General features: G+C 31.4%; 1 protein-coding gene across 1 annotated transcript in view; it reads right to left on the bottom strand.

Moving 5' to 3' along the window:
- Positions 1-26,297, bottom strand: part of LOC126885839 (cytochrome P450 4C1-like) — a 33,493-nt gene extending 7,196 nt beyond the window's left edge. The window contains exons 1-5 of the mRNA XM_050652593.1: positions 26,022-26,297; positions 13,630-13,739; positions 13,173-13,263; positions 10,859-11,044; positions 5,043-5,410 (exon numbers count right to left, since the gene is read on the bottom strand). Coding sequence (XP_050508550.1) covers positions 5,043-5,410; positions 10,859-11,044; positions 13,173-13,263; positions 13,630-13,739; positions 26,022-26,190 — 924 coding nt within the window. The 5' untranslated portion in view covers positions 26,191-26,297. The remainder of the gene's footprint in view (positions 1-5,042; positions 5,411-10,858; positions 11,045-13,172; positions 13,264-13,629; positions 13,740-26,021) is intronic.
- Positions 26,298-27,986: the final 1,689 nt, after the last annotated feature.

Genomic DNA, 27,986 nt, shown 5'->3' with positions numbered 1-27,986 from the left:
CCATCTGCGCGTGATGACGTCATCGATGATTTTTTTAAATGAGAATAGGGGTCGTGTGATAGCTCATTTGAAAGGTAATTCAATTCTCTATTCAGTAATATAAACATTAACATAATTTTTTATACAGGGTGTCCAAAAAAAATTTTTTTGGATTAAATTTATTGACATAAAAAGAAGAATGTATGTAATTTATTTAATTCAAAATACATTTTACTGCTCTCAGAAAACAGAAAAAAATGTTTATTTGAAAAATAATCATGGTTTTCGCTTAAATTAAATGTTTAAACTGTCACGAGGCTGGTGGGTGGCTGCTTTAATATTGAATTTAAGCAAAAAACAATATTTATCTGCCAAATAAACATTTTTTCCTGTTTCCTGATAGCAGGAAAATGAATTTTGAATTAAATAAATTACACACATTCTTCTTTTTATGTCAATAAATTTAATTCAAAAAATTTTTTTTGGACGCCCTGTATAAATAATTATGTTAATGTTTATATTACTGAATAGAGAATTGAATTACCTTTCAAATGAGCTATCACACGATCCCTATTTTCATTTAAAAAAATAATAGATGACGTCATCACGCCCAGATGGATGACGTCACTAGTATAATATATATGTCAAAAAGTCGTAATTTAAAAATAAAAATTGACCTGTTTTAGGATTTTTTTCCAAAGTCGTCCATTCTCGAGAAAATGAATTTATTCCAACCTTTACGTGCTCACTGTATAATAATAGACAATTTCAACTACATATTTCCAAATTTTCATCCTTCCTTTATTTTTTTGGTGGTTTTCGTAAAATTTTGTGTTCCCTGATCGGGCTAAATAATATCGTTACATCGTAATATAATATCGTAAATTTTGTTTTAACTAACGTGTAAGTAGTATATAATTTATCCTTCAGCGAAGCAGATTAATATCTCTTAAAGATGGATTTGCGGAAAGAAAACTATTTCTCAAAAGTTCTGAAGCATAAAGAACCCTAGAGAATAAGCATACTGTTATACTGTTCTTGAACGTATTACTTTTAATCGAAGATTTAAGTCATGTTATGTACTCTACTGGTATTTGTGGTAAAATACCTTTGAGAGGGAAATTACTAAAACAAATTCTAGACTTAGTTTTTTTTTTCGAGTTTATAGAGCATTGATCACAGATTAATTCCAATAAGATAGTGAAGTTTTTGTACTAATCCGGTATGCGGCAAAATAAACAGTATGTACTGAATATGGTATGCCTCAAATTTGTATGTTTCAGGCGCCGAAACGTACTGAGTGGTTTCCGAACGTCGTTATAACGTATGTGAATGTCGTGATAATGTTAGGTGCTTCAGAATGGTTCTCAGTTTTGCAGAAAATTTTTTTATGGTGGAGTACTATTTTCGGTCATACGGAAAAGGTCACGAAACCGGCCAAATCTAAAAATCAACAATGGTTTCAGCAGCACGGGACAACCTGTCACACTGCCAGAGAGTCTATTCGAATACTGCACCATCATTTTGGGAGTTGCCACTCACCAAAACTAACGTCACCAGACGCGTACATATGGGGAATGCTGAAGGTGTCAGACAGATCCACCGTCTGCCATTTCCGAATTGAGGACTAGAATTAAATATATTTTCGTGCCAGAGGCAGTGGCTGATCTAGAAATTTGCCTTGGGAAAGGAAATTTGCCTTAGGGGGAACTTCCAATAAAAAAAAACAAACCAACAGACATAAAAAAGATAAACTCAAATTATATAAAAGACACAAATAATAACTTATAGGCAATAAGTTCCCTTAATTTTCCTAGCTAGCGTGTTTATTGGGTTGAATTTGTCTTTCTGTGGTTTCGGTTTCATATCAGCTAATACAGTATGTCCCTGTAAGTTGTATCCATATGGAAAACTTTTTTATTATTAATTTTACGAAAAAAAGTTATTGTTTATAAAAAGTTTTGAATGGTCCAAAACCCAATATTCAACTATCAGATATCAAATTTTATGAATATTATACAAGGTATGTCAAAAAGTTTGAATTTCACTCAAGAGTAAAGTAGCTTTATTTTTCACAATATTGAAAATTGCTATTATGAAAAGTTGTTTGGAATTAAAAACTATATTCTAATATGCAATTACATTTTTCGAATTGAAAAAAAATATTTTTGAAAAATTATGGATAACTAACATTATTTTCAGTTATTTTAATTCTGATAACTCTTTTATTATTATTTTACGAAAAAAAGGTTTCTTAATAAAAAGTTCTAGATGGTCTAAAATCTAAAATACAACCATCTTATATCAAAGTTTATCAGTTTTATACGAAGTATGACAAAAAAGATAAATTTAGATCAAAAATAAAGTACCCTTATAGTTCAGAACATTTTAATTAGAAGGATGTAATTACATACTAAAACATAGTTTTTAGTTCTAAATAACTTTTCTTAATAACAATTTTCGATATTGTGAAAAATAAACGTATTTTACTCATGAGCGAAATTCATATTTTTTGACATACCTCGTATAAAATTGATAAAATTTGACATAAGATGGTTGTATTTTAAGTTTTAGACCATGCAGAACTTTTTATTAAGTATCAGTTTTTTTCGTAAAATTAATAATAAAAGAGTTATCTGAATTGAAATAACTGAAAATAATGATATCCAAATTGTTATCCATAATTTAAAAAAAAATTCAATTAGAAGGATGCAATTGCATACTAGAATATAATTTTTAATTCCAAACAACTTTTCATAATAGCAATTTTTAATATTGTGAAAAATAAAGCTACTTTACTCTTGAGTGAAATTCGAACTTTTTGACATACCTCGTATAATATTCAAAAAATTTGATATTTGATGGTTAAATCTTAGGTTTTGGTCCATGCAGAGCTTTTTATGAAGAATAACTTTTTTTCGTAAAATTAATAATAAAAAAGCTTTGCATATGGATACAACTTACAGGGACATACTGTATATGTTTATGTTTGAACAATTTTATTTCTTTAATTTTTTACCTTTTTAGGGGTTAAATTTCCTCATTTTCCTTCCCCGTAGATCCGCCACTGGCCTCTTTAACATCTGTTTTATCGGGAACGTGCGTCGTCGTGAATAATGTTTGCAGGGCTATATCATGTATACTAGATATACAGTGATGAGCGCGCTAATAACCGGCAAAATAACGCAAAAGATGGAAAACATAATACCGGGTGTCCACTTATATTTTCCCCCATTTTAACTGGCTATAACTTCTAAACGGCTCAAGATAGAAATATGCGGTTTTCGCTGAAATGTTTTATTTTAGGGCGGATTTTTGAAAAAGACGTTGTTGTCTTTTTTTTTAATGGAACACCCAGTATATTTTTTTGTAAATTGAAAGAAATGTCATTCACCTATCCAGCGATATAAAGTTTTTCAAAATCGGTTGTCAAATCACTGAGTAATTAATTTTTAAAATGAGAGGTGCAACGTGGATATCACATACCTAAATAACATAACTAAGCAAATTGATATTATGTTATGTGATTTCCACATTGCATCTCTCATTTTAAAAATTAATTGCTCAGTCATTTGATCACCGATTTAAAAAAAATTATATCGTTGGATAGGGAAATGACCGTTTTTTCAAGTTTTTAGGTAAATGGCCATTTTTTATGTCGCTTTTAAATAAAAAATGGCGGATTTTTGGAAAAAAAAACGTTGTTGACTTTTTTATTGAAACACCCAGTATATTTTTCTGTAGCTTGAAAAAAATGGTCATTTACCTATCCAGAGATATTAAATTTTTTTAAATCGGTTGTCAAATGACTGAGCAAATAATTTTTAAAATGAAAGATGAAATGTGGAAATCACATAACATAATATCATTTTGCTTAGTTATGTTATTTAGGTATGTGATATCCACGTTGCACCGCTCATTTTAAAAATTAATTACTCAGTGATTTGACAACCGATTTTGAAAAACTTTATATCGCTGGATAGGTGAATGACCTTTCTTTCAATATGCACAAAAATATACTGGGTGTTCCATTAAAAAAAGTCAACAACGTTTTTTTCAAAAATCCGCCATTTTTGTTTTCGTATTTAAAAGCGATATAAAAAATTCAATCCATTCAGACAAAACTTTTACTAAAATGAAACATTTCATCGAAAACAGCATATTTCTATCTTAAGCCGTTTAGAAGTTATAGGCAGTTAAAATGGGGGAAAATCTAAGTGGACACCCGGTACATTGCGAAACAAAAGGGGATGAAACTAGTGGAGGTGGAAATGATCGTTTATAAACGTATAAATTAACATTACATTACACTGTCTCCCACCTTTAGACGTATCAGAGGAGTATGACAACTGTCACTGACAGTACAATTTTATAAAATACTCCTGTCACAGACGTCTAAAGGTGGAAAACTATGTAATGTAATGTTAATTATTTATACGTTTATAACGATCATTTCCATCTTTTGCGTTATTTTGCCGGTTATTAGCACGCTCATCACTGTATAAATAATCATAAACATTTCAATATTCATACTCACCGGAGGGACCGCAGACGTTCGGAAACAATTAGCGTCTCTTTGCAAAGACAATGACGTCGACTTTGCAAAGTAACAAGACACTTACTCAACACACACACTACACATTACTCCCCTGACTTAGTAATAAGTTATACAATTACGTGGCTAAAGGTTCTAGTTCTAAACCAAAGCCAGAATCAGAGAAAAAAAAATTTCAATATTCATTTTAGTACTGTTTATTTTACCGCATACTATACTTGTACACTATAAATGACAAGGTCACTAAAATAAAAGTCGCAGTATGTGTCAGAAAGTGGGTAAAATAGGCCTGACAACAGATGGTGACAAAAAATTCAATAAACTGCTGATCTAGAAAAAGATTTATCAGTTACATTATTTCTCAAGAATATCTAAAAACCTTAGAAATAAGAGCATGCTTGGGTTTTAATCTTGGGGTAAGCTTTTCTTGAAAACAAGGGAGAAGACCTTATTTTTTTTTCAGGAAAAACTTATACCTTTTGTATACGAACCTAAATAAAATACTTACTTCAAACATAAATGTATTCACTTCATCCTTAATACCTTGGTCATCGATGATGCCCTTAGAAATTTTTGCATTCAACAATAAATCTAGAAAAGCTAGTTTCTTCCTCTTTATTTCGCCATCTGTATTTACTTCAAATGGTTTGAAATCTCTTGATCTTTCTAGTATAATACGTTCTGTAAAACTATGTAGCGTTGATAAGACTTGTTTGAGTCTAACGCCAACAGAAGATACCATACTAAATATACGTAAAGAATGGAACCAAGGCCTTATTATTCTATATATCAAGATTTCGCCCATTTCATGAATTGCAGATACGTAATTTTTGTCGTCTTTTTTGGTCAAATCGAGCGTTGTTCCAAAAGATGTTTCTGAAAGTATGAAACTAAATTATAAAATCATTTGTTTGATTTAGTTTATTAGCTAGTTGTATTTTGTATTACTAACTATTTCCTATGGTTCGAATGGGGCAAGCAAGCAATGCGTCACCACTAGGCTTATTGTGTTTATAGTCCAGGAACCGAAGCTTTTCACCTCGCAATTTTTACAGAATGGATCGATTTGCTTGAAAATTTGAGAATAAGTAGTGGATAGTCCAAGGATCAAAATCTATATGACGCTGAAATGCGCTTTTACCATGGGGGTGGTTGTCACCCCATTTTGGGGGTGGAAATTTTTTATTATATTTTGACCACAAAAGTTAATAAAATCGTTCATTCTAAGCAAAAAATGTTTTATACATTTTTTTGATAAAATTAATAGTTTCCGATTTATTCGCTATCGAAAGCGTTAGTTTTATATCGAAAAAAATCATTGTTGTTTGTCAAAACTCAAAAATCAAAACTCATTTATTTATTTATTAAGCGCAACAGGCCTTGTAGGCCTAGGGCTAAAATGTTTACATTTCTGATTACATAAATAATATAATAAATAACTTAGTATAACTTACATAACTTATAAAACTTGTAAATTTTATTTAAATACACTTCAGTCTTTTTATACACTCCACCACCTCTCTCCATCTCCTTCTGTCCAATGCTAGTTCTTTCCATCTCTCAATGTTACTTTTCTTCAAGTCTTCATATACACTGTCCTTCCATCTTTTCCTTGGCCTGCCTTTCCTCCTCTTTTGTATTGGTCTTCGTGAGAGTACCATTTTTGGCATTCGTTTACTTCCCATTCTCTCTATGTGCCCCAAGGATCGTATTCTCTGTGCTTTGATCGTCGTCGTAATCGTTGGCTCTTGATATAGTTCTTCCAATTCTTTATTGGTTCTTCTTCTACACTGACCTTCTATTTTCACACCTCCATATATTGCTCTTTGCATTTTTCTCTCCCATCTTTCTAGTAGGTCTGTTTCTGACTTTTTGAGCACCCATGTTTCACTTGCGTATGTTACTGTAGGTCTGATAACAGTCTTATAAATTCTTATTTTTGTTTTTCTTGATACGCATTTGGATTTCAATAATGTGCGTAATGCTCCATATTTTTTATTTCCTTTAGCTATTCTTGCCTTTATCTCCCCTTCTTCATGACCATTTTCATCTATTTTGGCTCCCAGGTAAATAATTTCTTTGGTTCTTTTGAACGAGTATGTTTTTTCTCCATCTATTTGTACTATGATGTTATTCTCTTTTTCTTTTTGGATCTCTTCCATTATCATATACTTTGTCTTTTCTTCATTTATTTTAAGTCCGAATTTTTTGGCTTCCTTTATTATGTTTTTCATTAACTTTTGTAGTTCTTTTTATTTTTACCATTCACAAAACTCATTTACCATTCACTAAATTTTTGCCGTAAAAAAATTTTTTTCAAACTAAGTTCTTGGGAATTAAATAACCTACAATTTTATATTAAAAAATTTTTTTGTATATCTGATGCTAATCTTTCTATTCTGAAGAAAATGATATGTTTTACCAAACTACAAATAGTCGTTATTCGCATTTAACTCAAGTTTTTAAAAACTAATAATTTTAAGCCAGTCAGATTTCTAGAATCTAATAAGAATACATAAATAAAGAAGACGGAATAAGGCCAATGACTAAAAACACCGCTAACTTACATTAATGTGATTCCAATTATTGGATTTCTAAGTTTGGTTAAAAAGAATTTTGTAGATTTTTATATGGTCTACAAGACTATTAATATTAAATTCTTTTAAAAACCTCAGTCTCAAAAAGAGGTGACTTTGAAAGGGTTAGTAAAGGTAGTTTTTGCATGTTATGACAAGTTTTAATTGTCAATAGCTCACTCAATTTTTACCGCAGAAACGATTTTTTCAAACCAGTTCTTGGGAACTAAATAAGCTACAATTTCATATTCAAACATTTTTTTATATCTCTGATGCTAATCTTTCTATTCTGAAGAAAATTGCATTTTTTACCAAACTACAAAAATTCGTTATTCGCTTTTAACTCCATTTTTTTTAACTAATCATTCTAAGCCGGTCAAGTTTCTAAAACCTATTAATAATACACAAATAAATAAAGCCTTATAAGGTCAATGACTAGTTTTAATTAGGGTGGTGATTAGGAGGTTCTATCCTATCACTTTTTCGCTGAAAAAAAATAAGGACTGGCATTGTTTTCATTATGTCACTTAATTTTTGAGCTAGAGACATTTTTAAATACTTTAAATTAGATTCAACAAGTTATCCTCGAAAAATGCATAGTTTATCCGTCTTTTGACTTTGAAACTACAATATTTAGCATTTGACGAAGAAGAGCTAACATATAATAAAGTATAACTCGATTACTATTGGTCTTAAAAAAATTAAAAAAACCGTTTTGTTTATTTTTTCAAAAGGTACATTTTTGTTAATTAAAGTTGTTTTGATAAAACGAAAACTTTTTGAGTTATTAGCAGAAAACTGATTAAAAACGTTGATTTTTTCGATATAAAACTAACATTTTCGATAGCGAATAAATCGAAAAGTATTAATTTTATCAAAAAATGTATAGAACATTTTTTGCTTAGAACGAATATTTTTTTGCCAACTTTTGCGATCAAAATATAATAAAAAATTTCCACCCCCCGAGATGGGGTGCAACCACCCCCATGGTAAAAGCGCCTTTCGTCGTCATATAGATTTTGATCCTTGGACTATCCACTACTTATCATCAAATTTTCGAGCAAATCGATCCATTCTGTAAAAATTGCGAGGTTTTGTCCTATTTTAAGCTTCATTACTTGGACTATTTTACCTTCAATATTTTTTATGACACTCAATAAAAAATGTTTTTACCCTCCAACAATTTGTAGACGTCTTTTTTGGATGCCATATTATTTGGACTTGATTTGTAGTCTCCTTATATTGCTTGTCTTCTGCGAGCCAGCGTCTCGCAGACGCACGAAATGTCTGTAATGGTCTCTTTGTTGCGTAATCTGCAGCTTAGGTCTCCGTTGAATCATCATCATCAACCAGTCTTCTGCTCCAAAAGTTGACCATAGGCCTCGCTAATATCTTCCAGTTCTACCTGGCTTGAGCTTACTGCAGCCAGTTCCCAGCAATTGAGCAACTTCTTGTTCATTTTGCGCAGTTCTTCAACTGCAGATCTCAGCCATGAAACTCTTGTCATGAGTTTGTGTGGCAATTTGTTTCTTGTACTCTTTGTGTTTTCCCCAAATGCAGCCTCTTATTCGTTTTCTGGTTGGGCTTGTTGGCATACCTAGAACCGGTTTTGGACCAAAGTACTTTGTTGCCGATCCTCTTCTTCTAGCAAGTTGATCATTCCCTGTCCAAGTCCCCATGCTTTTCCTTGAGAGCGTCTTGTCATCATTAAAATAGTCACCGCTCTTCGAGTTATTCGTTCTAAGTATTGGTTCCAGGTAAGTCTAGCTGTCTCTTATTATCTCTCCCTGTCCTTCAAAGTACTCCCATCAAGATTTAGTGATTTCCCATGATTTTCCTTTTCTTGTGAAGGTTTTATTTTTAATTTTTGGTAGGTAGCTAAATTTGGAGATCTTACCTCCCTGCTAACACTCTGCAATATGGGAGTATGTAATACCTAAAAAAGTTTTTTTTCCTCCAACAATTTTTAAAAACGCTATTGCCGGCGTCACTAACTCCACAATTTTTATCTAATATATTGCTTGTTAATATAAATTTATATTTGTAAATATAAATTGAAACAATTCAAAGGACCCCTCACAAACCTTATGGAAAATAGGTCCCAGTGGATTTCGTTCATACTTTGGGAAAATACTCTTTGAAGCATCCTGATAAAAAGTTCTCATGGGCACAGCTCAATCGTATGAAGGATTTTCAAGCGAGGCAAAAACTCGGAAAATTATAAGATTTACGGGGTATTCCAATTCCGTGAGTTACTGGTTATTTGGCAACATGTAGAAGTTTGGATCAAGGAAAAGTACTAGTAGTCTAGGTTTCTTTCCTAGCTATCCAATGGCGACCTTTACTTTGACCTTGACCTTCAACGGACGTCATCTTCTAGAGTTTCGAGGGTTTTAGGCATTCAATTGATATAAACAGATTACTCATGGGCCAAAAAGGGATCGCTAAACACGAATATGCCATCAGAATTCCCTATATATAATAGCCAGAACAGAATGGCGGAAAATCCTAGAACAAGCCAGGACCCAAAAAGGGTTGTCGAGCTACTGATGATGATGATGATGACATTCTATTTTGATAGTGGTATTCATTGTGGCCACTAGATACTCCACAGTCTTTTATCTAAGTCATATTCGTGTTCAGCAACCCCAAAAACACAAGAGTAATCCGCTTGCATCAATTTAGTACCGAAAACTCGAAACTGCAGAAGATGACGTGCCTTAGGCACCAGGTACCCCGGTGTCTGTTCTGATGGCGTATTTGTGTTTAGCAACTCCAAAAACTAATGAGTAATACCCATCTGCATCAATTTAATATCGAAACCTGTCAAAACTCCAGAAGAAGACCTGCCTTAGGCACCAGGTGCTCCGTGGATCGGATATGATATCGAATTCACGTTCAGCAGCCCCAAAAACCTGTGAGTAATCAGTTTACATTAATCTAGTATCGAAAGCTCTCGAATCTCCAAAGCATGACGTGCCTTTGGCACCAGGTACTCCGATGTCTGTTCTGATGGGGTATTCGTGTTCACCAACTCCAAAAACCTATAAGTAATCCGTTTGCATCAATGTAGTACCAAAGACCCTCGAAACTCCAGGAGCCCCTTTCATTGACCTTGGAAACCAGGTGCTCCGGGAGGCGGTTCTGGTGGCATATTCGTGTTTAGCGTCCTCAAAAAGCCCTCCAGTAATTCATTTGCATCAATTAAATGCCGAAAACCATCGAAACTCTAGAGGATGACGTCCTTTGCAGTGGCCCTGGCCACCACGTCATCCGGAGGTTAATTCTGATGGCATATTCGTGTTTTGCGATCCCAAAAACCCATGAGTAATCTGTTTATATCAATTGAATGCCTAAAACCCTCGAAACTCTAGAAGATGACGTCCGTTGAAGGTCAAGGTCAAAGTAAAGGTCGCCATTGGATAGCCAGGAAAAATCCTAGACTACTACTAGTACTTTTCCTTGATCCAAACTTCAACATGTTGCCAAATAACCAGTAACTCACGGAATTGGAGTACCCCGTAAATCTTATAATTTTCCGAGTTTGGGCCTCTATATATTAAAAATCCTTCATACGATTGAGTTTTGCCAATGAGAACTTTTTATCAGGATGCTTTAAAGAGTATTTTCCCAAAGTATGAACGAAATCGACTGGGACCTATTTTCCATAAGGTTTGTGCGGGGCCCTTTCCAGAAAAAAATACTTAAACAATAAATGAAATTATTTACATCTGAAAATATAGTATACCTGCAATAGTGTTTAAAGCGGTTTGAGAAATTAGTGGAACTATATTTGTTGCCGATTTCTTATTTTCTTGTTTGATTGTCTCGACTAACCTAGCAGTTTCTTTGTTAAACACTTTAACGAACTCCTGTAAAATACTAAAGTGAAATGCAGGTGTCAAAATCTTTCTTCTTTGCTGCCACAGAGAACCTAAAATTATCAATCCTATTAGTAATAAATAATGGTGATAATGAAATTAATTTAAAATACATAGTTGTTTAGCAATATTGTAGCACTTTTTTATCCACTCTGAATATCATAATCTCATAAAGTTTTTAATAAACAATTTAAAATTGTGTCTTATTATTGAGCGAAGTATAAACATAATCTCATTGTTTATTTACATTGGCAAATTACCTCTGGCGAAAGCAATCGCTGTCGCTAATTTTTTATTTCGTTTTTCTCTCTGTCAGTATAAACTTATTTTTTAAAATAATTTTCTGAGTTTCAGTAAATGATTCTGAAGAATTTTGTGAACATTTTATAACCTAATGACCTAATCTTTTTGTTATGTATGCAGGGTGTCCCAGACTAATTTATCCAGGCTATATCTCTTAAACGAATAGAGATTTTCGAATGGGACAAAACTAGTCTATTCCATTTGTATTACATATTTAATATGGCGTAGAAAAAATCATCCCCTAAATATTCATCCCTTAGTTACAACCCCTAAAAACGTACAGGGTGCTATTAAAAAAAATTAACGTTAGGGTTTGTAGCTAAGGTATGAATATTTAGGGGATGATTTTTTCGACGCCATATTTAAGTGTATTTTATATGGAATATATATCATTTTTTGTCCCATTCGAAAATCTGTATTCGTTTAAGAGATATAGCCTGGATAAATTAGTCTGGGACACCCTATACAGGGTGTAACAAAAATACAGGTCATAAATTAAACCACATATTCTGGGACCACAAATAGTTCGAATGAACCTAACTTACCTTAGTACAAATATGCACACAAAAGAAGTTACAGCCCTTTAAAGTTACGAAATGAAAATCGATTTTTTTGAATATATCGAAAACCATTAGAGATTTTTTGTTGAAAATGGACATGTGGCATTCTTATGGAAAGAACATGTTAACGAAAAATTATAGTGAAATTTGTGCACTCCATAAAAATTTTATCGGGGTTTTGTTCCCTTAAACCGCCCAAACTTTTGTGTCCGTTCCAAATAAATTATTATTGTGGTGCCATTAGTTAAATTCAATATTTTTAAAACTTTTTTGCCTCTTAGTATTTTTTCGATAAGGCAGTTTTTATCGAGTTGCGGCTTCTTTTTTAATATGTTTACATAAAAATTTTAGGAGGGTTTTGTTGCTTTAAACCCCCTAAATGTTTGTGTACGTTCCAATTAAACTATTACTGCGGTACCATTAGTTAAACACAGTGTTTTTAAAACTTTTTTGCCTCTTTGTATTTTTTTGATAAAGCATATTTTATCGAGATGTGGCTTCTTTTTTAATATGGTTCAAAATATACTTAAAAATGTAAATCATAAATAAATCATATTATTACCAAGTCTCCATAATCGTACTTACTTTACCATATACAAATATGTGGTGGATTTGACAAATATTCAAATATCTCGATAAAAACTGACTTTTGGAAAAAGTACTAAGAGACAAAAAAGTTTTTAAAAACTTGTGTTTAACTAATGGCGCTACAATAATAATTAAATTGGAACGTACACAAAAGTTTGGGGGGGGGGGGGGGGGGGTTGAAAGGAATTAAACCCCCATAAAATTTTTATGGGGTGTCCAAATTTCATTATCATTTTTTCTTAAAATACTACTGTCATAAGAATACCACATGTCCATTTTCATTAAAAAATCTCTAATAGTTTTCGATATATTGGAAAAAATCGATTTTCATTTTGTAACTTCAAAGGGCTGTAACTTTTTTTCCGTACATATTTGTACTAAGGTAAGTTAGGTTCAATCGAACTATTTTTGGTCCCAGAATATGCGATTAAATTTATGACCTGTATTTTTGTTACACCCTGTATATTTTTAAACAAAGGAAATTTTGGTTTCGATCTTATGGACTACGTATTTCAATCTGTGTTCGAAAAAAATTATATGAAATGTTATGACCCTATTAGTAGTATCAAATGCTGAATGTTTTTTTGTTTCATTTATTTGTGTAATTGGTATTGTCGATGTGATTGTTGAAAAAAAATTGGTGTGTCCTCCATTACATTAATAATTGTAGCTAAATCCCATATAAACACAGTATTTAAAATTATATTTTATTTCACAAGAAACAGATTACCTGAATTTGTTAAAAGGCCTTTTCCAAGCCATGGTTCCACAAGTTTGTAGCTAAATCCTTTGCTAAGATGTTTTGATCCAGCGGCGATTTTCTTAAAAGATATATATTTTTATTAGCATTAATCAAAATTTCAATAACCAATATTTAAAAGTTTAGGTATGAAGTTTAGGTATTACTTTATTTTAATAATTATAAGTCACTATCATCGAGACCTGCAATCATTATTAATATATTATCTGTATATTATCTTTGTCTACAAAGTATATACAATGTGTCTACGTATGTTGGAATCATACGAGAAAGTTTTTTATTATTCATTTTACAAAAAAAGTTAATAAAAAGTTTATTTAGTGATAACATGAACATTGAACTGTGTTATCTGAGAGCATATTTTGCATCTGCTTATGTATCTTATTTGTGCTGAATTTTGAAAATAAATTCATATACATATACGTACTTCGAACTCTTCAGCTCCAGATATACATACTATTGGTTGTCCAAACACAAGAAATGCATAAACTGGTGAGTATTTCTGACCCCATTCTCGAAATTGGTTAAATAGTTGCACTATAAAAGATAATATTTGATAATAGCAACAATATAAAATAAAAATAAATACAACATTAAAGTAATAAAATAAAAATAAACAAATAAAATGACTTGCAACTAAAGAGATTTAGTTCTGGCTAGTATGCAGTAGAAATATGAATCTGGACTTTTAAGACCCTAATACTTCTAACAGGGCCGCCGAGAGGGACGAGTGGGCCCCGGTAAGAAGTGAAGAGCGGGCCCCCGGCAAAAAGTGAAGAGCGAAAAAAATTGTTTAATTTGTATAAAAATAAAATTATCAATAATAAATAATAAGAAACATTTCAAATATAACTTTTATTAAATTTTAATTATATTTTTATAATAGTCAAAATAATTACATTACCGGTGCTTTTCGATTGGCAAAGATGTCTATAATTTTCGAAAAATCATATGTTTTTACCAAAACATTCTCAATGCATAAAGTTGCTAGGCTAGTTACCCGATCCTGTTTCATTGTAGATATCATAGCATTGTTTATGCGAGAAGAAAACTAAAGGTGGACATTCACGTTTATTCCATCGCGTGAAATGGCGTGATAGACAGTCAAATTTTGATCGTGAGTGTTGAATCATGATTGTTTTTTTTTGGCGTGATGCCAAAATCCGGATTTCCATTCGCTTCATCCATCGCGTCATGCCGTTGCTTGACGCCAAGCCATCATGCCGTCTGCTCGTGAGTGACGATACACCGCGTCATGCCATCGCGCCACCCTCCCGTCAATGTCCAAACCCACGTCCATTTTTCGTTCATTCTACGCCGAGTTCTTCTTCGGAATCTGACATTGTGCATCTTCACCGAGCCACGTCAAATAGGAAATGATAACCAATTTCAAGTGGTCATGAATGGGCTATGATTTTGGCGTCAATCCATTTGACCGAAGCCATTTGGCGTGGCTCCAAATGGATTGACCGTGAATGCTTAGCTTAAAGGATATTTTCCCTTTTGAGACTAAAAGGACGTTAGGAAGTAATGATTCAAATCTGGGATGTCTAATTTTATTAAGTAAATCTATTGGAGAAAGTTAAGATTCACAAATATTTTCCTTGTACATCCCTTTATCGTCTTCTTTATAAAAATCGCGCAATATATCAATTTTTTTTTCTTAATGTTGGCTTTATTTTCATCTCAGAATGTCCATAAAATAATAAATAGCGAATGAATTTCAATAACCGCATTAAATCTTCTGGTTAAGTTGCTTATTATACAATCTATGACAATATTAAATATTTCACAGCGAAATATTTCGTCGGGCTCAAAATTATCAGTCGTCTCAATACTAGTAGTCTAGTAAAATAAAATTACACTACATGTAAATCAAAATGTAAATTCGTACAGGTTGAAACAAATTTTATATCAAAGTTTAGGTGGGTACAAAAGATATTTTCAAGAAAGTATCCAAATCATCCAAAATTTACTAAATTAAATTTGACCCCCTATTTATTTAAATAATTATACATAAATCTTTAAAAACAAATTTGCAAAAAATGATTTTTAGCGTTTTAAATAAACACTATAAAATATCTTATTTTACACGAGAAGTTGTACTATGTTATCAGTATTAAATAAAAAAAATTGGTCCAAAAATATTTAATATTTTTTGAGATATTGAATTTGTTTACTAAATGTTACTCTATTTTTAATTGCAAAAACGCGGTTGTTGTCAAAGAAACATTCACCTGTATTAAATCTTATTATTTTTATTTTTATGTATATTTTCGATAAATGTATTGATAAATTCAAATTACAATTAATCTTTCCACTAAAATGGCATTTGAAAATTATTCAAATTTGTTTATAATTTTTTTTTTTTTTTAATAACGTCGCGGGGATTAAATATTTTGAAATGCCGTTTCGATAATTGTAGGTCTGGATCCCGCATATAAAAAAAAGTTGATTAATAGCAAGCTGAAAATTTGTTAATAGCTTAAGGGTGTCTAGTCGGATAAACTTTGATATATAAGAACACTGGAACAGGGGCAGTTTTAATTGTGGAACAGGTTAAAAATTTGGAACGGTCCGACCACGAAAACGGCACGAAAACAGAGATTAAACTCTCATGCAAAAATCAGACTGCTATTTATCACCTGTCAGAATTCCTGTCATTTGACATATTCTACATGTTCCACTCATTAAAACGCCCATTTGGTGATAAATAACAGTCTGATTTTTGCATGAGAGTTTAATCTCTGTTCGGAGAGTTTAAGTCTGTTCTGTCGGACAAAATACTGTGCCGTTTTCGTGGTCTGACCGTTCCAAATTTTTAACCTGTTCCACAATTAAAACTTCCCCTGTTCCAATGTTCCCATATATCAAAGTTTGTCCGACTAGACACCCTTAAGCTATTAACAAATTTTCAGCTTGCTATTAATCAACTTTTTTTTCATACGCGGGATCCAGACCTATTGGGTTCCTGGGGATTTTTCACTAATTAACTAATTTTTTTGTCCTTTTTTCCTCTTCTTTTTTTTTTCTTGGAGTTATATTACTACGGGCCCTTTTAGGGTTAAATTTCATTAAGAATGTTGAATCTCTAAGTTGTAGATTCTAGACCTAAAAATATTAAGATTGGTCTAAAATTACTTAAATAAAATGTGGCTACTTACTGAGTTACAGGGTGTTTTATTTAAAAATTTAAAAATGATTTTTACCAAGTACTTTCAAACTATTTGACGTATCCTTATCATACTTGACAGAAAGTGTGGGTACTGTACACTCTACTAAATTGTGATAACAAATAGTTTCTAGCTACTACCAGAGGCGTACGACAGGGGATAGTTAATGGTTGACCCTTCCCAAATTTTACGCCACTGAGGGAGTTACTATTTTAGCGAAATTTTTCGATTCTCCAATACTTTCTATGTAAATAATATACTCTATACTGGTAACAATTAAGTCATTAGTTTTCGAGATATTCGACGTTAAAAATGAAACGGCATAGTTATTTTGATTCATCCATTCATTCATTTTAAACTTCCAATATCTCTCAAAATGATGACTTTATCGATACCAATAAAGTTATTTACATACAAAGTATTGGAGAATCGAAAAATTTCGCTAAAATAGTAATTCACTCAGTGGCGTAGAATTTGGGAAGGGTCAATCATTCACTATCCCCTGTCGTACGCCTCTGGCACTAGCTAGAAACGTTTATTAATCACAATTTAGTGGGGTCTATAATAGCCACACTTTCTGCCAAGTATGATCAGGACACGTCAAATAGTTTTAAAGTACTTGGGTAACAATAATTTTAAAATTTTTAAATAAAACACCCTGTAACTCAATAATGAGCCACATTTTATTTAAGAGATTTTAGTTAAATCTTAATATTTTTAGGTCTAGAATCTATTACTCACGAGATTCGACATTCTTAATAAAATTTAACCCTAAAAGGACCGTAGTAATATAACTCCAAGAAAAAAAAAGAAGAAGAAAAAACGACAAAAAAATGTTGTTAATTAGTAAAAAATTCCCAGGAACCCAATTTTTGAAACGGCATTTCAAAATACTTAATCCCCGCGACGTTATTAAAAAAACAAATTATAAACAAATTTGAATAATTTTCAAATGCCATTTTAGGGGTGAGTTTAATTGAAATTTGAATTTATCAATACATTTATCGAAAATATACATAAAAATAATGAGATTTTAAGCAGGTGAATATTTCTTTGGCAACAACCGCGTTTTTGCAATTTAAAATATAGTAACATTTAATAAATAAATTCAATATTTCAAATAATATTTAATATTTTTTGACCAATTTTTTTTGCTTAATACTGGTAACATAGCGCAACTTAGTCTGTAAAATAAGATATTTTATAGCGCTTAATTAACACGCTAAAAATAATTTTTTGCAAATTTGTTTTTAAAGTTTTATATACAATTATTTAAATAAATAGGGGGTCAAATTTAATTTAGTAAGTCTTTTGTGAAATATTTACTCTTCAACTTTGCAGAAAAAATCCTATAGATCTTCATTCATAAGTTAGTTACCTCAGCAGTTAAAAAAGTATTTTTTTTGCAAAAATGACCCCTTTTTAAATATTTAAACAATGATCCCCTTGTATGATTTGGATGCTTTCTTGAAAATATCTTTTGTACCCACCTAAACTTTGATATAAAATTTGTTTTAACCTGTACGAATTTACATTTTGACTTTTTTTTTATTTTATTAGGCTATAGGCCCTATATTTCAAAATAGAGGTAAAGGTCATATTAAATATAGCTGGGTATTAACTAAACGCATTATGCACATAAAGTGAGGAGCAAAAAAAAAACTGGAAAAATTACGTCTTTGGTCTGGTCGACGCCGGGCCCGTTACATCGTCGGGCCCCGGTAAAATTTACCGGCTGTACCCCCCTCTCGGCGGGCCTGACTTCTAACCGTCTAAAGCCAGCTCTAAAACTGACCACTTAAGGCAAGCGTCCACAGACCCGCATCGTACGCATCGTACGCAACGGATTTTAGTTTGCCTTGTACAGAAACTTATGTAACCGCGTCCACTGATCCGCATCGTACGGATCGCAATATCGGCAATCATTGTAAGGCAAACTAAAATCCGTTGCGTACGATGCGAGTCTGTGGACGCTTGGCTTTACGGTACTGCGGTGTCGATCGACAAGATCGTCCGTCGATGAGATATCAATTTCTACAGTACTGCAGCATACAGGTCAGTCTGTATGCGGTCAAATTGTACGATTTCGTAGGTTGCACAGCCACACATGATCAAAATTTTTCCCAATTTGTCGAATTCGGCAAAGTTGACCGACGCCACACTACCGTGAGTGGCCGGCTTGACTTACGACATTGAATGTTTAGTAACCAAAATTAAAGATACTTGTTACAGAAATGAGACTGCTTAAATCGATGCATTGAGTGACAAGCAGGGCCCCCGCAAGGCTGATTGGCGCCCGCGTGCGGGACATATTTTACCTCCCTTATTACTGAGGCCGGAAGTCCCTGAAAACTTATATAATGTTTATTTTAATAAGTTACAGGGGTGAAAATAAAAGAGAAAATTTAGTGCGATTTTTAATAATTGCAAACATTTAATTCAAAAGAAACTTTTTACTTATTTTAAGGGACTGTCGGCTCTCGGTAATAACAATAACGTTATCGTTCATTCTGCGTTTAAATTTTTTAAAAATACTTATTAGTTTTCTCAGGATTCGAAAAAAATGAATTAGTGGAGTCACTGAAGGTTTTCACCTCCGATTTCGTTGAACCTTCATCGATTTTCATGAAAATTGGTGAGTAGTTAGAAGATACTTTAAGAAACAAAGGTGACATAATGCCAACTTGCGGTTTTACCCTGGGGGTGGATGCCACCCCTTCTAGGGGGTGAAATTTTTTTTATTAAAAATAATACCAGAAATCGATAGAGGGGCAACTTCTAAGCAAAATTTGTTATATAAAGTTATTAACATAAATCAATACTGTTTGAGTTATTAAATATCAAAGATTTTATGTTTTCTTAAAAAAATGCATGTTTTAAAGCTGTTTTTCACGTATTACTCAAAAACTATAACCTTTTGTAAAAAAAGCTGTTATTGCCAAAATTAAAGATAATAAAAAATTTAATACACTCCCCACTTAAAGAACTAAACTAATGTTATTTCAAAGTGAGTTATGGGTACATAATTGAATGTATATTTTTTTCGACGAGTACTCAAATCTAAGTATTCAAGCTTACATAACGGGAAAACGATGCATTTAATATAATATACTTGTTAAGCACTTGTCAAAGTACTTCGGAATACCTATCAAATGAGCTCCAGTAGAAGTTAATAGCATCAAAATTAAGCAAGTTATGATGAAAATAAGAGAACCCTTTCGATTTTTTTAGTAAAAAATGAAAAATCAAACATACGCCATTTCCACAAAAATTAAAATTTGTAGTAATCCTCACAAGAATTTCTTTAGGTTAACATAGTTAATGATTTCAACAATTTTGACCGGTTTAGAATGCATATTTTTGAAAAAAAGATATAATTTTAAAAAATCAGAATTTTTAAAATTATCGTACTTCTCATTTTCTTGTGATAATAACTCCAAAAATACTCAATATACGTAAAAAATCATATATAACTAAATTTTAGTTTTTTCTGTTTTACTATTTCCGTAGAGTAAACAATAACCGAGATAGAAACGTTTAATATTTCAATTTTGCTACGAGAACCATGTAACCAGGGCCATTTAACCTTATATTTTTGAAAAAGTAAGAGGTTTAAAAGACTAATTTTGAAGTTTTTTAATAGCTCTTGGAATCAACTTTTAATTAGTTTTTAGGTGAACCTTATATCTTAAAAATTAACGGAGTTATTTACAAAAGAAAAACAACATTTTTTGGAAAAATTTTTAAAAGATACATTTTGAAACATTTTTGGTGCATAAATTTTAATGCTATCAACTTGTTCGAGGGCTTATTTGATAGATATTTCTATGAAGTTTGACAAATGTTTAATAAGTTTATGTTATAAAATGCACCATTTTTCCGGTATTTAAGCTTGAATACTTAGATTTGGGTACTCGACGAAAGAAGTATACATTCAATTACCTATAACTCACTTTAAGTTAACATTGAAAGGTTTTTCTAGTAAGGAGTTTATTTGATTTTTTATTAGCCTCAATTTTGATAATAATAACTGTTTTGCAAAAACTTATGGGTTTTGAGTTTTATTTATGAAAAATCGGTGAAAAACATACATTTTTCTCACTAAAAATTAAAATTTTTGATCTTTAATAACTCAAAAAGTTTTGATTTATTTTATTAAATTTATACAACAAATTTTGCTTATAATTTGTCCCTCTATGGAATTGTGGGGTTATTTTTAATAAAATAATGTTCACCCCGAGGAGGGGTGGCATCCACCCCCAGGGTAAAAGCGCAAGTTGGCACCATGTCACCTTTGTTCTTTGAGATATCCTCTAACCACTCACCAATTTTCATGCAAATCGATGGAGGTTCAACGAAATTCTTAGTTAATAGCTCATATCCACCTTCAGTGACTGCACTAAATACATTTAAAACACATTGAAAATTTGACGGGCGATATTTTGCGCCTTTCCCCTTAAATTTTTTGCAACATTAATGAAGCACCCTACATATTAAATTAAAAATATACATTTAAGTAAATAAACAATAATATTTTGCCATTTCAAAGTTTTCAAACATATGTTATACAGGGTGTCTACATATCTGGGAACCATATGGGAAACTGTTTTATTATTAATTTTACGAGAAAAAGTTATTGTTCATAAAAAGTTTTGCATTGTCTAGAACTCAGAATGCAACCATGAAATATCAAATTTTATGAATCTTATACGAGGTATGTCAAAAAATATGAATTTCGGTCAAGAGCAAAGTACGTTTAGACCGGGCAGTATCATCGCCCCCGCTAACATTTTTTTGCACAAACTTACTCAAAAAGAGGTCCTTATAACATATCCATAGGGTGCCGGGCGGTGCCGTGGTCGAAAAATTGTTTAAACAATTTTTTTTAAACAAATTCACAAAAATAATTTTTTGATTGCAAACAATTTTTTTAGATAAATTGGGTCATTCTGAGCAAAAAAGGTCTCTTGTCATTTTTTTCTAAAATTGATTGTTGTCGAGTTATATGCGATTAAAAATTTGAAAAATGCAAAAATGTCCATTTTCAAGGCTTACGAACTCGATTAAAAATTATTATTATGAAATTCAAAAAGTGGCCAAAGCAAGCTTCATACTCCTTCTTCAAGGTCCTGAAGAGATTTTTGTCAATATTTTATTATAAAGCTGTTATTTTTAATTATTAACAATTAGCGCTATAGTTGAAGATGTATCGTCGCCCCCATTAGTGAAATTATTCCGATTCGAATTCTGAAGATATTCTTCTTTAGCGGCGAATCGATTGAGGGTAAAATTGTACATCAACCACGCGCCTGCGCACACTGACAGTATGTAGTTCTGACAGTATGTAGTTCATTGCTAATCTTTCAATATAGGTATGTATGTATCTGTAACCGTGCAAATAAGTCATTAAAAGAATATATTAGTGGTGTTAGAAAATGTATTATTTATTATAATTCTTGTGTTTTTGGATTTGTGTTTCCCTGTAGTAAAATAATAAAATATGTAGGCATAACATTTTTACAGTTTGTCGCCGTGTTGTGTAATTATATCCGAAACTTACGTGTCAATTTAAGTGGCTCGATGGCTTAGTTGGCATACCGGTGGGACAGAGAACGGAAGCACACGGAAGGTCGCGGGTTCTAATCCTGGACGATTCATACTTTTTTTTATTTTTCGTTATTTTAATAAAAAAATTTTGAAAGTGGTAGATAAGACAGTTAGTTTAACTTTTAAATAAAGTACAAATAACCTGTTAAGTATATTTACTTCGTTTAAATTACCTATATAATAGAAGAATATCTTCTTACGTGCGTACAAAGTACACACACATTCTTTTTTTTACACAAACTTACTCAAAAAGAGGTCCTTATAACATATCCACAGGGTGCCGGGCGGTGCCGTGGTCGAAAAATTGTTTAAACATTTTTTTTAAACAAATTCACAAAAATAATTTTTTCACTTCGAACACATTGTTTTTTCATAATTTGGGATATTCTGGGCAAAAAAGGTCTCTTGTGATTTTTCTCGAAAATTGATTGTTGTCGAATTATATGCGATTTAAAATTTGAAAAATGCGAAAATGGCCATATAACTCGACAACAATCAATTTTAGAGAAAAATTACAAGAGACCGTTTTTGCTCAGAATAACCCAAATTATCTAAAAACAATTTGTTCGAAGTGAAAAAATAATTTTTGTGAATTTGTTTAAAAAAAATTGTTTAAACAATTCTTAGACCACGGCACCGCCCGGCACCCTGTGGATATGTTATAAGGATCTCTTTTTGAGTAAGTTTGTGTAAAAAAATCGAATCGGAATAATTTCACTAACGGGGGCGACGATACATCTTGAACTATAGCGCTATTTGCTAATAATTAAAAATAACAGCTTTATAATAAAATATTGACAAAAGTCTCTTCAGGACCTTGAAGAAGGAGTTTGAAGCTTGCTTTGGCCACTTTTTGAATTTCATAATAATAATTTTTAATCGAGTTAGTAAGCCTTGAAAATGGCTATTTTCGCATTTTTCAAATTTTTAATCGCATATAACTCGACAACAATCAATTTTAGAAAAAAATGACAAGAGACCTTTTTTGCTCAGAATGACCCAATTTATCTAAAAAAAATGTTTGAAATCAAAAAATTATTTTTGTGAATTTGTTTAAAAAAAAATTATTTAAACAATTTTTCGACCACGGCACCGCCCGGCACCCTGTGGATATGTTATAAGGACCTATTTTTGAGTAAGTTTGTGCAAAAAAATCGAATGGGAATAATTTCGCTAGCGGGGGCGACGATACTGCCCGGTCTAGTTTAGTTTTCACAATATTGAGAAGATATTATGAAAAGTTGTTCAGCATTAAAAACTATGTTTCTATATGCAATTACATCCTTTTAATTGAAATATATTGTGATCTAGAAAGGCACTTTACTTTTGATCGAATTTTTTTTACATATATCTCATATAAAATTGAAAAAAATTGATAGGATTTGATGGTTGCATCTTAGATTTTAGACCATGCAAAGCTTTTTAAAAAGAACTTTTTATCGTACATTAATTGTACTTTTCAACAACGCCCTTTTCATTTATTGGAAATAATGTGATAAGTCTTTTATTGTTAATAATTAGCCCTTTTCCGTTATTGCAAAAATAATGTGATAACTCTTTTATTATTATTAATTAATTAATCAATAACAATTAAAGAGTTATCGCATTATTCGTAATAAATTAAAAGGGCATTGGGTATCTGTAATTTGAGAAAAAAAATTATATTAAAAGGATGTAATTGCATACTAAAACATTTAATTTAATGTTTTTAATTAATTCCACAACTTTTCATAATAATAATTTTCGATATTGTGAAATATAAGGTACTCTTGATCGAAATTCATATTTTTGATACTCATAAGATTGACACAATTTTATATTTGGTTGCATTTTAGTTTTTAGACTATGCAAAGCATTTTATGAAGAATACATTTTTTCCGTAAAATTAATAATAAAAAAGTTTCCCATATGGTTGCAAGTTACGTAGACACAATGTCTTAATTATTTTCTTTTTTTTTTCAAAATAAATTGTAAATTGTGGATTTTATTAGAGGAAACCCGATTATAACTACTTAAAATGAATTATTATTATTCTATGCAATGATTATGATACTTACCATTTTCACAATTAATTTAATTTCCACACCACTTAAAATAACAACAAATAAAAAAGATTGTCCAATATTTTTTACACGAAAACAAAAGTTTAAAATCAGGGCAGAACAAACCCAACGGATATTGCAATATTAGTCGTAGGTAATTATTAACACCAATGTAAAATAAAATTTTATACCTTTCACTTCAGGAAACCACCCGTTCACCAGTAACAGTAAATTATGTTTTTGCCTAATAAACGCATAGGCGAGAAGGGAAAAGATACTCAAGTCAAATACATAATCATAATTCATAGAGTATTTGTTTACTTAAGGGTAATTATCATAAATTCGAGTAAAAGATTCACCTTATACGAGTAAAATTGCTTGATCCAGCAAGTTGTGTTTTTGTTGGAGTAAAACTGCTAAGTTGCGTTTTATGGGTGTTAATTTATTTTTCTACTCGTCAAGGAGTGTACTTTGATGTTTATTTCACTATTTTGAGTGTCGCTTTAGTTTACAACATAAAATCGATTGGATGGCATGCCAAGCTTAATTCAATCTACTTCAAAGAAAAAAATTAGGAAGGAACAACAAAATGTAACATATTTTTGACGGAGTAAGTTCAACATTTCAGGACGGGAATAAGTATTTTTTCAGTAATAACACAATATTTGATTTTTGAGATTTCTCTAGCTGTTCATGAAATAACTAAAATTGTATATAAAAAATTATTATCTCATTTAAAATAAATATTTCTTTTTAACGTCAGTTGCAATGCGGGGATAAGCTCTCGGAGTTTCGTCACTTAAGGCAGAGAGCAGCAAATCTACGCCTCTCTGATGATGACTCCAGATACGGTCGAAAATCGTGGATTTAGAGTGCTGGTTTGCGCTCTCTGTTCTAAGTGAAAAATAAGACAGTTTTGCCTTCGCATTGCAACTGAATAAAAATGGTAGGTATACATTTTTATTTCATCTCATATTAGTTTTACTCCTTTGAGTAACTAGGTCCATTTTTCGTTGGAATTTACCAGCTGAACAGACGGGGTCGTGAATTGTAAGTTTTTGAATTCCCCCTTGTCTTCTTCGCTTCACCATCCATCTGGCTTGCAATTTTTAGAAGCCATGGAGGTGTTATCAGGAAAATGGTCCAATAAGATTTTAAATAAATATCTTTTAGGAATATTTTTCAATATTTTTAATATTTCTATTAGGTTGAAAACTTTAAAACTTTGACTTTCAGTTACCAGATGTCGTTAGACACCTACTCCATAAACGTCAGTTGCAAGGCGGGAATAAGCTCTCGGAGTTTCGTCACTAGTTCAGAGAGCAGCAAACCTACGCCTCTCTGATGATGACTCCAAATAGAGTCGAAAATCGTCGATCTAGAGTGCTGGTTTGCGCTCTCTGTTCTAAGTGAAAAGTAAGACAGTTTTGCCTTCGCATTGCAACTTAATAAAAATGGTATACATTTTTATTTCATTACTCATTATCAGTTACGCCCGCGTGCGCCACACGCGTTGCACGCCCGTTTACGGGGCCCTGGTGACAAGAAGGGATAACGTAAAAATGAATATATTAAGGAAAGTCTAGATGTAGCATCAATAAATTGATGTCAAACTGGGAATATTTTGTTATATTATTTCGTTAGGCCAGTTAGGGCACATTCAACCGTTTAATGTCGATGATCACCTAATATTATGAGTGTCAATGGCTTGAAAAGTAGACCAATAAAGCCAAACAAAACGTGGTGGTTAGTGGTTAGATCAGATCTATCTATGAAGCAGAAAAAAACTTATTTGAAAATAACGGAGATGATTTTAAGATAAAATAACTAAAAAATAAAAGTACTAAGGCAGTATTTTCTTTATAAAAATAATCGAACGCATCGAATGTTAAAAAATCTGCAAAATGTTTATTTGGAGAACCAAAAATTATATGAAACTAAAAGTAACAATAGTAAAATATTTCTTTTATTTTTTACCTATATTTTAAATCAAATACCTGAATCACAGTAGAACAAATCAAAGAAGTTCCCAAAAATCGGCAGTTTTGGAGGACCTGGTAACTTATAAACTTTTTTTAAAACACTACGTAATTTTAAAAATTTGTAAACAATATAAATAACAACCACTGCTACTAACACGGAATATACGTATTTAAAAACATCCATTGCTTCATAAATATCTTTTCGTGTGTGTAGTTCAGAATAAAATACGAATATTGTTTGAGGAGATCTCTAAAATGTTGACCGTTCAAGGTTTTGGTACTTGTTAACCTTGTTCAGAATATTTTTAAAAATAAATTAAGATTTTTTTTTGATAAAAATAACTGTTTTTATAAAGATGTTATGTAAAAATTATCTTTTTGTAAACATCTGATTATATATGTTATATGAAGAAAGATAATATTATTTTGATTTATAATACATTAATATCACATCATAATATCTTACAATGAAACAATTATATTATTTTTAGAGATTGGTGAAATTTGACGCTCCAAGATTTTGGTATAGATTATAGATGAATCTAACTTAATTATTTTGGTATTATGTTTATATGGGATTGAGTCACAATTTTTTGGTGTAATGAAAATTATATTTCTTAAGTAACTACTGGACGTTTCGATTTCCAGTCCAGAAATCGTTCTCAACATTAAATAGAAATTAAGTTTGAAATTCTGGAAAATTTCATAACCTGATTTTTTAGGTCATGTGTACTTATACTTTTCAAACAAATGAAATTATAGTCTCGATCTTATAGGTTTCTAAGCAATCTGTGCTTGAAAAAAACATTATTTTGAAATAATGTTGTTACCCTAGAGCAGCGGTTTCCAACCTTTTTTAGCTTGAGGCACACTAACTTAAAAATTGTTTCAGCCGCACGGCACACTTGGGTAAATAATCCCTATAATGATAGTGAGTATAATCAAATTTCGCGGCACACCTGCAGGGACTTCAGGGCACACCAATGTGCCGTGGCACACTGGTTGGGAACTTCTGCCCTAGAAGTATCAAATTCTGGTTGTTTTTTATGTGTTATTTTGCGTTAATTTGTTTGTGTGATCTGAATCGTATGTGTGATTGTTGAAAAAATCAAATTTGAAATTAAAATTAAATTCCATTTTCAAATTTAGATTCAACAATAGTCTTTAAAAATAATTTATTTAATTCAAATTAAACTTTAATCTTTTCGTTCACGGTTGTGTTTTGTGCATTGCATATATTATGTTAGTTAGGTATGCGATGTTTGCTGGTCTGGTCTTCATTCGGATATTGTTGGTGTTTTCTTGTTATTTACTTCTGCCTTTATTATTGGTAATCAAAAGCCTGCTGCATTCTGTTGATGGGTTTGCTACACACTTTTCTTCGTTGAGTAAGATGAGGCTTTGACTTTTCTCTTTTTCATGTCTGTTTCTTTCGAATCGAATAGACATATCATTTATAAATATGATTAAATGATGTAGGAAAAATATGCTGGATTGATTATTAATACAAATTGTAATTTGAAAATACCGATCTGAAACCCAGTATATTTGATAATCGTGCTTTATCCAAATGATATAAAATCAGCTAAAAACTTTTTCATAAAGAAACCATTCTTGAACAACGCACCTAGACTCAGGCGGAACATTCGTGTCTTAAGTACTGAATGTAAACAAAGATCTTAGTTTATTTTACTTTATCGTTTTTTTTATATGTACCAAAATTTAAGTATATATCTAAGTAAAATACATAATTTGTAATATAGATTAAAATCTAGTTTTTACTTTTACTGATTATTGATTTGCAAAGATATTTGATTTTAATATATTATGAAGTTCAAAGTACTGCTCTCTTAGATAAGTAATATTTTAAGTGCATTCAAACCAATTGGCATTTAATCCCTAACATAATATTCACTATCGCAGTTACATTATGCTTAATCACGAAAACAAATTTTGGGATGGAAATTCCGATACAATAAT

The sequence above is a fragment of the Diabrotica virgifera genome, chromosome 6, assembly GCF_917563875.1.
Source record: "Diabrotica virgifera virgifera chromosome 6, PGI_DIABVI_V3a".
Lineage (NCBI taxonomy): Eukaryota > Metazoa > Arthropoda > Insecta > Coleoptera > Chrysomelidae > Diabrotica > Diabrotica virgifera.
Note: the sequence above shows the minus strand (reverse complement) of the source record. Positions and strands in the feature narration are given on the sequence as shown.